The 12,860-nt window shown below is 57.0% G+C and overlaps 2 protein-coding genes across 2 annotated transcripts; both read right to left on the bottom strand.

Annotated features, from left to right (window-relative positions):
- Positions 1-2,175: 2,175 nt before the first annotated feature.
- On the bottom strand, positions 2,176-4,209 carry LBRM_23_1410 (hypothetical protein, unknown function; the record flags this gene model as incomplete). Its single annotated transcript, XM_001565163.1, has 1 exon — positions 2,176-4,209. One exon carries the CDS (start codon positions 4,207-4,209, stop codon positions 2,176-2,178), a length of 2,034 nt encoding a protein of 677 aa, XP_001565213.1.
- A 4,082-nt stretch (positions 4,210-8,291) lies between these two features.
- LBRM_23_1400 (conserved hypothetical protein) lies at positions 8,292-11,864 on the bottom strand (the record flags this gene model as incomplete). The annotated part of the gene is made up of 1 exon (XM_001565162.1): positions 8,292-11,864. The coding sequence occupies one exon, from the start codon at positions 11,862-11,864 to the stop codon at positions 8,292-8,294; it is 3,573 nt and encodes a 1,190-aa protein (XP_001565212.1).
- Between the last annotated feature and the right edge of the window lie 996 nt (positions 11,865-12,860).

The raw sequence follows: 12,860 nt of genomic DNA, 5'->3' as shown, positions 1-12,860 counted from the left end.
GGAGTGTCCCTTTCTATTATTGTTATATTGATTACATAGTATATTTAAGATTTTAATTTTGAGTTGATTAATATTTTAATACATTATTTTTATTATTGTATTTGTTGTATTTATTTCATACTATTTGTTATGATTTTATTATATTAAGTATGGATACTCCTTCATTTTCGCGATTATCTTTTGTTCATTTTAGAATTTATTTTAGAAATCCTTGTATATTTAAAAAGTGAGTGTATGGTTATTAAAGTATGGTGTTAGGTTATATTGTTATTGTTGTAAAGTTTTTTTTTACACGATCTTGGTTAACTTAAAAATCTTATTTTTTTTCTATATAGAATATGTACTAATCTTTAATTAAACTTCATAAACCATTTCTTGAGCTTACCAGAAGAGTGGTTGTACTGTGGCTCCTATTACATCCTTGGCTGTAGAGGATGTAAGGAGGGTGAGGTCAGCAGCAAAGAAGACGTGGTGCAGTCTGGGTATCTTCCTGAGCATGGGGCTCCGTGAGCTCACTGCAGTGAGGAAGAGAAGAGGGTCTGGGGCAGATTCCTGTGGGACTCCGAATATAAGCTCAGCCATCTTGCAGGTTTTCTAGCGGAAACGAGCACAGGCGCAACGATCGTCTGGGAAGCTCATGACTCGGCGAGTAAGGTGCAGCTCTACATTCAAATCCGTCAGCGCCGTGGTCTACCAAGTTGAGCGCGGGGGCTTTGCCCACAAACACTGCCCCTATCGTGGTGCCTGGCTGGCACTGCACCACTTTGTGGACGAGCAAGCCCAGGAGGTGGAGCCTACGGTGGAGCGGTGAGGATGGAAGCCAGACTGCTGTGGTTAGTGTCGGCCTTCCAGATGGTCGCGCAGTCGTCTAGAGGTCATTCGCTCAAGAAACTTGCACATATTGTTGGTCAGCGTCACTAGGCAGTAGGACGAGGAGTCATCATCAGGCTTGTGTACACTCAGGAGGGGCACAGTAAGCCCCTCCCTCCATGCAGCAGGGACGCTGTCGGTGGCGACGCTCTGGTTGCAAATGCTTAGCAGCGCTCTCCTGCCTTACATCAGAAGGGCCTTGACACTCTTACAGTAAACTTAGCCGAAGTCCAAGGCGGAGCCGCAGTAAACTTCGCGGAGCGCCAGCTCATTTTTACCTGTGTGGGTCTGGTGGTGAGGGGGGGGTGCTGGGCCTCGGTAAGACGCAGAGGGGGACGGCTGAGAAGCACAAAGCATCGAAAAAGACAGCGAATGAAAGCCGAACTACTGCGAGTCAAAATTAACGCGAAGAAGAGCGAGAGGGAAACGGAGAGGCGACAACACACACTTCCATGGAGCGGCGGAGATGATGAGCATGATGGGTGGAATGGGGGGTGAGGCGGGGGGGACAAGAGCGAGAAGTCTGTCGTGGTGGCAACAACGCAGGTGCGGGCCTCACAGTCGCACAGCTACCCCCCACACACGCACACACTTCTACCTCCGATGAAAGGAGTCCGATCATCACAGAAGACTGAAAAAGTTGTGTCAGCAAGGAAGAAGGTGAAGAGGTGAGAGGGGCGCGAAAAGCAACGCAAGCACAGACGCCCTGAAATAATATCCTGCATGTGTAAAGTCAGAGGTCGAAAAGCACACCGCAGTAACAGAAAAGTGGATGGCTGAGTTCAACCCGGTCACTCACATACCCTCTACCTCGTCACCCACCACCTCTCAAGTCATACCCCCACCTCAGATGCACTAGCTTGAGACCCAAAAAGCCCCCAGACGAAAGCGAAGGACAGCCCACGCGTTGGTGGGTTGAACGTCGAGAGCAAATAGAATCTGGAAAAGAGAAAGACTGAGGTGGGCTGAGAGGGAGAGGAGGGGGGGGGGGGGGGGGGGGCAGACGATGAGGGGGAAAGAGACCCGTGCATAGGTGCACTGACATGTACACAGACAACCCCTCGCGGTTACTTGGATAGAGGGAGAGACGGGGAGAGAAAAAAACGAAAAGGGTGGAACGCGGAGTCACAGTGCGCACATTTGCACGCAAACTGGAAGGAAAAGGAGACGTAGAGAGAGAGGTGAAGAAGCTGAGCTAATGGTACCCGCCCCTTAGCCACACCCCACCGCCGCAATGCAGGCCACGACCGCACCGGTATGCCTCACCACCCCCACCCCCACGTTGCCCTTCAAGTCAGGAAGAACTCAGTCCGCGACGATGTCAACGAAGATGAGCATGAAGGACACCAGTGCAACCACGCTCACCAGCGTCCACTTCACTAGCAGCTCAACCCCTCCGCCGCGACTGCCCGCGGTTCGCACTGAAGAATACGGTGTCGTTGACGTACCAGTGCCCGCCGCTCTTCCTGTCGTTGCAGATGGCGCCACAGCATCGCGTCCACGCCCCTGCTCCAGGGGAATGAACGCTCTCTGCAGGTAGCTGGTGAAGCACCGATGCATTACACTCATCGAGGACGGCGGCGCAGGAGGCGCGGCTGCTGTCATGTCAGCACCTCCCGGGGGGATAGACCGCCACCACGACCACTGACTGCGGCTGTCTGTCAGGGGTTTAGAAGGTGCGTGACTGTCGCCGGCGTTCCAGTCGTTACTGTATCGAGACACCTGCTTCAGAGCCGGCTTAGGCAGAGGCTGGCCAGGTTGGTAGGTGGCACTAGCGTGGGTACCAGAGAAACCGCTCCACGCGTCTGAGCAACTCCCCGCAGCTGTCTTCATTGTGGAGGGAGCGGAATTGACGGAGAGACCACCAACCTCGGTGGCGCTCGTGCCATTGCTACTGGTGCTTTCGGCCTGGGAAAAGGCCGTCATCGCCTTGATGCGTCCTTCCTTCCTGTTGAGGTGCAGAGAGAGCGCCGAGGCGCCGCCACTTTGAGAAATCGGCGCCACTGATGGGTGGAGTGGCAGTGAGGACGCCGCCGGGCGCATTGCCGCCCCACCGAGGGAGAAGCCTGGCTGCGGTCTCTCACTAAAAGATTCAGATGACCCGCTCAGGGAGAGCCTGGTGTGGCTGCTGCTGTTCGCGTTGGACGCCAGCCTCTTATCGGTGTCAGATGGCGTCGGCGACACAGTCGTAGTTGATAGGCAGAGCGGAAGCCGCGCTCTTGTATCACCGCTGCTCCTCAGAGGCAACGTCAGGTGGTCAGTGGCTGCAAGATCACCTCCTTCTGGCTCATCTAACAGGAAGTGTACTCGGCGATTGACCACCGGCCTGGGCGAGCTGCTCACTCCTATGTCCGTGTAACACGAGCCCGCGGAACTCTCGCAGTGGCTGAGGCGCGGTTGACTCGGGACTTCCATGGAGATGCTGGTTGTCGCGGAGAGAGGCGCTGATGAATCCTTCCGGGAGTGGCTACTGCGGCGCCGCGACTCTCCACTCAGTGAAGTTGACAGAGCTTGATGCGGCGCTGATAGGGGCGAGGTAACAACCTCTGGCTGCCCAATCAAAGAGCTCGACGATGCCTTCGGTTGCGTGTTGTTCGCAGCCACTGAGCCTGGCGCCGCCCTGGCAGACGGCGTTGACGTAGTCAAGTCAAAACGCACAGACCCGCTGGTCGAGGCGCTGCCCACGCTCGTCGCATTGCTGGTGTTTGTATTGGCGTGGCTTGCGCTCGCGCTGTTGACCACCAGCGTAATGGGACTACAGGAGTCGCCAGTGCTCAGTTGGGACTCATTTCTACCACTCGACCCGCTGGGCCCACTCACACTACCGTTGCGGTATCTATCAGCCGATACACTCGCGTTGTGGGGAACCCCGGACGCCTCAGCTAACGTGGTGCCTGGCCTGAGTCGGATGCAGGTAAAGAGAGCCTCCGGCGTCATATCGGCCCCGACGCCCCGTTGCAACAAGTTGCGCTGCTGCTGAGGCGGCAGGTCTATGCTCTGGCGTCTGTGGCGGTCTAGGGTACTACTATCACGTGAATCTGGAGTGCGCAGGTGCGACATGGCAAGTTCTTCTTGCGCTGCTGTGACCATTTCAGCGGCGGGAAAGCGCGTGGAAGCTTGCGGTGCTCCACGATACCCTGCTGCTCCGATGTCACTTTCCCTCGTCGCTGTGGTCGACAGTGGTGTGAACGTAGGTAACATTGCCCGCTTCGGTACGTGCGGCGGTGGGGACGGTTGTACGGCCCGCAGGGTGTTCCGACGTGTGTCTCTATTCTTGGTGTTGTGGCGGGTCTGATCAGCAGACAAGCTGCTCCCCAACGAGCTGTGAGGACTTTGCATTGCTGCGTGTATTGGGCGTCGCAACTCGCCTCTCTTGCCGCTGCGAATCTGAAAGATGTCCCCTACCACGCTGATGGCGTACACAGAGGCGGCAGATGGATAGGACCCCGCTCCAATCTCTGATGAGGTGGTTGAGGTGCTGTTGAAGAGCGAGTCTATCGTTGTGGTCACCTAACGTGGTGGCAGTGACACTTCAACGCAGCCCTTGTTGCCTGTGTCGTCGGCGTGCGTCCCCTTCGCTCACACTTCGTGCGTGGTAATTCCACCGCCGTAACCCTTTGTAGCGCCGAGAGCGGGCGTACGTGAAGTTCAGTGGAGGCCAACAAAGGTGGTCTCTCTGGTGAAAACCACTTGCGGATGGCAACCGCGTACCCTACACAACGCAATGGCGCACACGTTTGTTTTATGTGCGAGGGTCTCGGGGACGGAGCGAGTCGAGGTGCCTGATGAAGTGCACAAGCGGCTGCACACACACACACACACCGCACTTCTCTCGCTTGAGTGACGCGAGTTGCAGGGAGATTACTTTGCCGCGCCCTTGTCCTTGGTGACGGCGTCGTCGAGGACGATGACGCCAAGAGAGGAAGAGAAGCCAACGAGGAGTCAGCGGGACTAGCGGAAGAAACAAGTCAGACGGAAACAAGCCAGGAGCGGTAAAAAGAGAGGCGAGGAAAGCAGTTTGTGCAGGAATGGGAGGCGGGCAGGCAGCGAACGGCACACACACACACAACGGCAATACAGTAAGGAGAGAAGGACGGTAGAAGAAGCGAGGGTCTACCCGAGTAAGAAACCGAGACCGTTTGGGCACACAGGGGTGTGGTGGGGATTATGCGGCTGTGAAGACACGACAGAGGAACGAAAGAAAGTGGGGACTCACCCAAACCGAAGTGAGCAACTTGTGAATGGCGCAGGGCTTCAAGGCAAGCAGAGAAACGCCACAGGGAAAGAAAGAAGGGCAGGAGGTTGAAAGAGAGGAGGGGGGCAAGGGCACAGTAGTAGAGTGAAACAGGTAGAGGGAGGACCAGCAGCGATATCAACCAAGTTCACAAAGACACAGGAGAGAGCTAAAAGAAAGCGAAAGCGGCAAGCAGAAGCAACGAGCACGCACACACACACACACTCACTGGGAAAGAAATAAGTCACCGTCAACAGTAGATGTGCTTTATCTTTTCTAGCCGATGGGTGTTCATAAGAACCGTCTATAGGTCTGAATTCGTGTGGCTGCGACAGCAAACGCGCGGTCTGATCTAATCAAAGTGGCAGAGAGGGGGGAGGAGAGTGGGAGAAGAGGAAGAGGGAGGCAAGTATACACGGGGGCGCTAGTTTGGTACACCGCAGCTGTGCACCGACGCATACGCGTACACACACACAGAGAGAGGGGGGGAGCTAGTCAGGGATGAGATCGGACCGGGGGGTGTATAGCGGGGGGCGAGAAGAGAAGGAAAAGAACAGTGAATTACGTTAGCGAACCAAAGGAGGCACATACGCCAGCGCACAGAGCCAAAAGTGAAAAACACGGCAGCAGAAGCAAGCGGCAGAGAAGGCACTGGAGAAACCTGAGTGACAGCAAAGAGAGCGCACGCACAGAGGAAGCGAGGATGTGGGGAGGGGAGGCGTTTGCCGAGGAGACGTAACGTTAGAGAGAGGGAGAAAAAAAAGACCCCAAAACGCCCGCACAGAAAAGGGCTGGAATAGCTTCGTGCGAAGTAAGAAAACGAGAGAAAAACAAGAGCCAGTGCACGCGCAGGGAGGGAGGGAGAGAGAGAGACGGCAAAGCAGGCAAGCGACTGAAAAGAGCAACAGTAGAAAACTACAAAAGCGAGTCACAGAGAAAAGAGTTAGAGGTGGTGAGGGACGTAGCAAAGCGGATGAGACAGCGAGCACCAACACACATGCGCTGTAGTAGTCCAGCCTGTGCGGCGAGCTGCACAGGCTCAGTCCCCCTTCAAAAGCGAGGACGGACTTGAGCGCCGGGGAGAAGGGAGAACAGAAAGGAGAAAGGCAACTAAAATGTCGTCAATAAGACAGCAAGGGAGAGTAGAACAGTGATGACGGTGACGGTGACGGTGACGGTGGTAGTGGCCGTCGTAGAGAGGGGGGGGGGGGGGCAGAGGTCAAAAATTCCGAGAAGAAAATGAAGCGAAAGGAAAAGAGGTATCAAACGTCAATTCGCCCTGTATGCAGATGAGGGTAGTGAGGAGAGAGAAGGGGGAAAGGCAGAGGCAAAGAGAGGAGGACTAGGCCGGTATGCGTGAAACTGTTAGCCTTTACAAGGAAGCGCACAGGCCAACACGCGCGCCAACTAATTCCAAGCCCCCTTCTTGGGGCACTTCTCCTCTAACAAAGACACAAATGATCCCTCTTAAGGTCAACTGGGGGAGGAAGGGAAGGAGCGGATGATCGGTGATGCTTGCCTGCACTCTTCTGGTCTCCTGCGTGAGACGAGGCAGCGTGGCGGAGGCCGCAGAGCCGGAGAGGGAGCAGAGAGAGAGAGACACACTGCAGGGTGTGAGTAGAGCGCGAAACAGAACGAGAAAAGACACGGACGTATTAGAAGGCGGTGTCCTCTCGCTTCTTCTCCTCCTCTCTCCTCTTCGCGTCTCGTTCGCTGGGCTCCGTTGTGAATGTATAGGCCGCTGTAAACGAGTAAAAAGGGGTGGGCAGCTCTCGTCTTCCTCGGCAAGTCGAAAGAGGGAAAACGCACCCCAAACCAGCTCGATGGGTTTCGAAGCAAGCGCACTACACTCACGCCGCTCCCGCCAAGGAAGGAGAGAAGCCAGGAAGTAAGTGAGAAGCGGCCGACGCCGTTGTGCAGAAGTGCACAGTGAAATCGAGATGGGGAGGAAGAGAGTTTGCCAGAGGAAAATGGCACCGCGGAGGCAATGCAGAACTAAACAGAAGTAGAGAGGGAACGCAAGCGAAGGAAAAGTGGAATGTATCGCGATGGTGTGTCGGGGTGGGGAGAGAGGGAGCTGATAATTAGTATTATGACCTCTCTCGGTGTAGAGCCGTTTTGGGATTCAAATTCGTATGTACACGGATTTACTTTACTGTCCTTCCGGGGGGAGGGGAGGGGAGGGGAGGGGAGGGGAGGGGAGGGGAGGGGAGGGGAGGGGAGGGGAGGGGAGGGGAGGGGAGGGGAGGGGGAGCGCTGCAGTATCCCGACGGCACAGAAGGGAGAAGACGGGTAAAAGAGTCGAAGACCGTTAATTGGGGAAGAAAGGAAGGAAGGGGGGCGTCAGTGTTAGTCATGTAGAGGAAACGTACGTGAGAGAGAGATGAAGGGAGAGGGGGGCGGCTCCGCCTACGCACAATCACCCCACCACCACACGTCGCGAGTATTTGTCAGCTTTTGGTGCCTGCCTTTCTACAAAATGTTCCTCCCCGCCACTGGGCGACGTTGTCTACGGTATTAAGCACAGCAAGCGAAACAGAGCAAATAAACGATCGAGAGAAGGAAAAGAAGGGCACGCGTAGACTTTACAAGAAAGGGCCAAACACACGCAAAACTGCGCCAATACCCAAGAGTGCACTTCTACGCACGGGTATTTTGGGGTGTCTAAGTCGTCCTCGTAGAGCCACTGGTGTGCGTGTGCGTGCAGAGAACTATGTGCAACTATGGTAATAATTCGAGGCGGAGAAATCGAGCAGGAAAGAGAGACACGGGTGGGGGAAGGGGAGAGATGATGGGGAAAGAAGACATGCTCATGTCGCTACATATTCTGCCTGCCGGTGGAAGTGCGCAAGAAAAAGAGAGCCGCAGCATGGAGAGGACGGGAGGTGCCCCCTTCTCTCTTCTCCACCCCCGCGGTGGTGGTGGTGGTGGGGAGGGGGGGACTACGGCGTAGAGATACGGGAGACAAGACGCTTGCAGAGCCTGCAGGGCAACAGTATCAGGGGTGCTTGCAGATGTAGGCTCTCCGATGCGCAAACGTGTGGCAATCTGAGAAGACTGCGAAGGTGGTGCCCCGATGCCTCCTCTCCCTAATCTCCTGCTGGCTGATGTTCGGTGCTACGTCGCTCTGGAAATGTGGAAACGCGCACACAATACGCACATGTCAGCGTTACAGCAGCCACGCTGCTCAACAAAGAAGCGCCACTGTTGCTCCTCGGCCCCCATGACAGCAGAGGTGCCGAGGATAGCGCACGCAGTACTTCACCGCTGTCAGGCCGTCTGCGGAGGCGTCAAGCGCCGCACGACACCCATCCGCGGCATGTGCGAGGCGCTGCATGGAGGCGGCGGCGAAGTCGGAGCACAGCGCACCCCATACCACAAAATCCAACAGCGGGACGACAGCAATGCGATCGGGAGTGAGAGAGAGAAGGCGTTGAAGACCCTTCTCGATCGCCTCGGCAGAAGCGGCGACAGCGGTGAAGTCGCCGAGATCATCATGGTCGTCGCCGCCGCCACTGCCGCCGTCGTAGGGAGCCGGTGAGGCACGTGAAGAGAGCATGGACGGCGCAGTGGAGCATGAGCCGACAAAGAACGCGAGACACGCTGCTGGTACCCCACCAGTCCGCCTCCTTACTCGAGCTTCCAGTGCTGGGTCCAAAGACGTACGGCCATGGCACTCCGCCAGCCACCGTCTAAGAAGCTTATGTGAGGTGCGTTGTAGCTGCTTCAGCCAGAGTGACAGCTGCCAGTGGTGAAGCGCAACTTCCACCGCGGTTTCCGCTGGCAACTCGGCCGGCTCATCATTGCACGACGTCTTCGAGTCCCACTGCTGTGGTGCGACACGTGGCAATGAGGAAGTGTTGGGTTTCTTGCTGATAGTGAAATCGCCTTCGGCCTCGTAGCACATCTCAGTGGACAGCGCCTCGTACGGACTGCGATACACACAGAGGCCACCCTCTACCCACGTGCACGTGTTGGCCGCAAAGCACCGCATCGCTGGCAGTAGCACCCTTTCCACATACACCACATCGTTGAGCAAGACAACCGGAGACAGCGTTGCCTGCTGCTTGCCCGCCTGCCCCACCCTTAGAGTCGTTGCAGGGATCGGGCCCGGCAGCATAGCCGATGTCTTCCGACCAATCATGATGTAAAGATCGTGGATAAGTAGACCAGAAAAACTGCCGAAAGCGTCGTTGAATGGCAAGCGATGGCGCCGCCAGCCGCATATCTGCTCCAGCTCATCAAGACGCCACAGGGACGGGCACACGTTCACTGGTGATGGGCCGTTGCTCTTACAAGCAGAACGCAAGCCTTTGCCAGTGTCTGACACCGGTGGCGACGAGGAAGGCAGCTCACCATGCAAGTCGCTCCACGGTAGCACCCACCGTGGCTGATGCAGCAAGAAAGGAAGCAGCACTCGCTCACGGGCGAGCATGAGGCGATCCTCCGCCATTGGGAGAACAGAAGCCATGACTGTTTCGGCGGCGGCGTTGGCGGTGCCGGTCACAGTGGAGGAAAAAAATGAGGAATGTGGGGTAAAGGGCCCTGACAAAGTCGCTGGTGACGGTGAGGTAGCGGCTACAGGCGCGTAGAGGACGCTCCACAGAGCGTCCGCCAAAGGCGCGTCTATGACACGCACGGCGGCATTTATGGCCGCGTTGGCGCCGCTTGTCTGTAACCCCTGTTGTGCTGCTGGCAGAGGGTTGGAAGCCGCCGCTGCGTCTGTTACCACTGTGGATATGGGAAAGAGCAGTGGCATTGCCACCGCGATGGCCACTCGACCGAAGCGGAACCCGGCGCTCCATTCTTGGCTTAATGTGCCATCATCAGAGATCAGCGCTACGCCCTCCGCATCGAGTTGTTCCTCCAGTCGCGATCGGTGGCCTGCCTCCCTTCCGTGCTCACATGATGCAGGTGGCCATGGCACAGAGCCCATCAGCTTGTTAATCTGCCGTGGATGCTCTGGTCGGGGTAATGGTGCCGGTAGACGCTGCTGCCCATCCGCCATCGGCGGCGGTGCCCGTGAGGGGGCGCTGTCCTCCGCAGATGCCGTTGCACTGGTGGAGGTGCGCAGGGGTAACGAAGACGCACGGGAAGCCACGGCCTCCCGCCATATACGAAAACTTTCGCTCATCTTCTGACACACCACGCTTTGCCGCCACGAGTCTCGCCCCCCTTGGCTCCTGAGCGCAGACGAGTCCGCCTGAGGTCTGCAGCCTGTCGTCATCAGCTCCGCCTGCTTCACATAAGGCGATGACGAAGGCGCGGGAGCGGAAACGGCGATGGCTCCCAGCTTCCGACTCTGCAGTTGCGCCGTCCACAGATGCGCTGGTGTAGACGACGAGGCGCTGGCACCCAGACGCAGTCGCTTGCCAGATATCGGCACAAAGAAAGAGGCGTTGTCCACGGGGCCAGCACCCATGGCGGATGACATCAGCATTGAGGGCTTGGAATCGCCAGCATGGTTCAAGCGAGGGAACTGCGCCGCTACTGTCGCCATTTCCGCTGCCAGATGCTGTGTTGTAGGCACCTCCGACATGTAGCTGAAGAAGCATGACGGGTAGAGTACACCCGCGTGAATAGGAGAGATGCGGGAGTTGGCCGTCGCCTGGCCTCGCGCCACAGTAAAGAAGAAGAGACTGTAGAGTGGCGGCGATGTCATCTTCATCATGGGCATTGAAGCCTCGCTTGCTGACGTGCTAGATTCTGCACTTCGAGCTGATGGCGGAACCGGCACTCCTGCCTGAAGCGCTGCCGCCTGGTAGGCGCTCTTGGGGTCGAAGCTGTATGTGTGCGCGAGAAAGACCTGCGACTCCAGTGCAGCTACCCAGGTGGGCACCAGTGGATCATTCGTACTCGGCACGCCGCGACGCCGCAGCAGCACCTGCGACGTAGCCATGTCGAAGGCGAGCCAACGGGAGAGATCCACGGGTGTCTGGGACCGACTGCGCCACGCGTCTGCGCTGCACTTCCTTTTCTGAACCTCGTGCTTGCTGATCGAGGAGTTGGAGCGTAGGAGACTCAGTAGCGCCGTCGGCACCCCGAGCACGTAGTGCTCGGGGAGACTTGTGTAATCAGATCGGTAGTGAGTGGAGGTGCACGCGAGACCAATATGAAAGGCGTCCATTATGGTACTGTCAGCAGTAGCTGCAGCATGCGCCGCGAGTCCTACATCGGAGGCGGGTGACGAAGGTGAAAGTGCAGGAGGCGTGCGTGCAGCAGCAGAACCACCCGCTAGAGACGCACACGCAGATGTAGGTGAAGCAGGAGTGTCGGTGGTGGGGTGAAGGCCCACCGTCAATCCCAGGGACACGAAGGTGTCGCGCGTGTCGGGGATCAGCAGGCACGGCTCCTCCAAGTCGCGTAGGTGGAGAAGAGGGTCAGTGAAGGGGGACGGACGTCTGTCGTGCGCCACACCAATACCCGCACCGCTCCCCTCCATGATGAAGCGCTCCGGCCGCACCGTCGACCGCTGCAGTCGCACGAGTTGTCGCTCCTTCTGTGCGCTTCTGAAGAGGGCAAAAAGGGTCTTCTCCGACGCGGTCAGTTGAGGCTGAGCCAGAGTGAGGAGATGTGAGTAGTCACTGCTGCTTGATCGACGTGTCTGTGCGCCATCCGCAGGCGTAGTCCCTATCGACGCCAAAGCGTCTCTTTGTGGTGCGGATACCGGTGCTGGCGCCGCTGCATTGGTGATGCGTCCCTCTTCCTCCGAATCGGGCTTGGTTCGATGCTGATATTGCTGCTGCACTACCAACGGCATCCTCTCACGTATGTTGGAGGGTAACTCGTTGTAGTGGAAGAGAAAGTGGGATGCACCCACCGGCAGCCGCCGCAGGAGGCGCTGCGTGTGGTTCAGTGAAAGGAGAACAGCAGCAGCAGCGCCAGGCGGGCCACCCTTCACGGATACAGAAGCGTCGCTGGCGACTGGCGATGAGGTCGCTGCTGGTGCTCCAGAAACCGCACACGCAGAGGCGTTGTTGCCGTCACTTGCTTGCACAGGCGTCGCCGAGGTCTGCTTGGCAAAAGCACTGTCAGAGGGCGGACGTCGCCCTTGCTGCGGTGCACTCACGCTACTACTCCAACACACTGCGTATCCTGTGCCACCACATAGCACGCATCCACGGCGCAGGCGCAGGGAACCGAGGAAAAGATGAGCTGAAGCAGCTGTCGAAAAAAAGAGTGAGGGACACAATCGCATCAGGGCACCCTCAGCGGCAGCACACGGGAAAGGAGAAATCGAGTGTAAGTGTCACCTTGAGCACATTCAACATGCACACAAGCTGCGTAGGGAAAGCCGCTGAGATGCCTGTGAGGTAACCATCACAAATGGGTAACACTCCATACGCTTTTTCACCACTCTTTTCCTTCGCTCTGACGTGCGCTGTTGCAATCCGCCAAAGCTTGTGGGGGGTCGTCCTTGTCCCCCTGCCGCTCCGAAAGACACCTTCAGCTGCGCAGCTGGAGCTGCAGAGTCGACCCTACTCTAGGTATGAATGTATGTGTGTGTGTGTGTGTGTGCTTAACGACTGTCTCTGCGCACGGAAAACAAGGCGTGCAGCAATGAGAAATGGATCGCAGCGCGGCCGTATGCTTCTCCACACTCGTAAACGTGGGCTCAGTATCCCCAAGTCGCTAAAAGAAAAAAAAAACAAACAAAGGAGAGTGGGCAGCCCGTGTGTCTGCGTTTGCTTTCGCTCGTAGGCATCCGTACTCCAGCGCGAATCGAACACCAAAATGCACCTAAGGAGATAAGTGG

The sequence above is a fragment of the Leishmania braziliensis genome, chromosome 23, assembly GCF_000002845.2.
Source record: "Leishmania braziliensis MHOM/BR/75/M2904 complete genome, chromosome 23".
Taxonomy (NCBI): Eukaryota; Euglenozoa; class Kinetoplastea; order Trypanosomatida; family Trypanosomatidae; genus Leishmania; species Leishmania braziliensis.
This window is presented reverse-complemented; position numbering and strand designations above follow the sequence as displayed.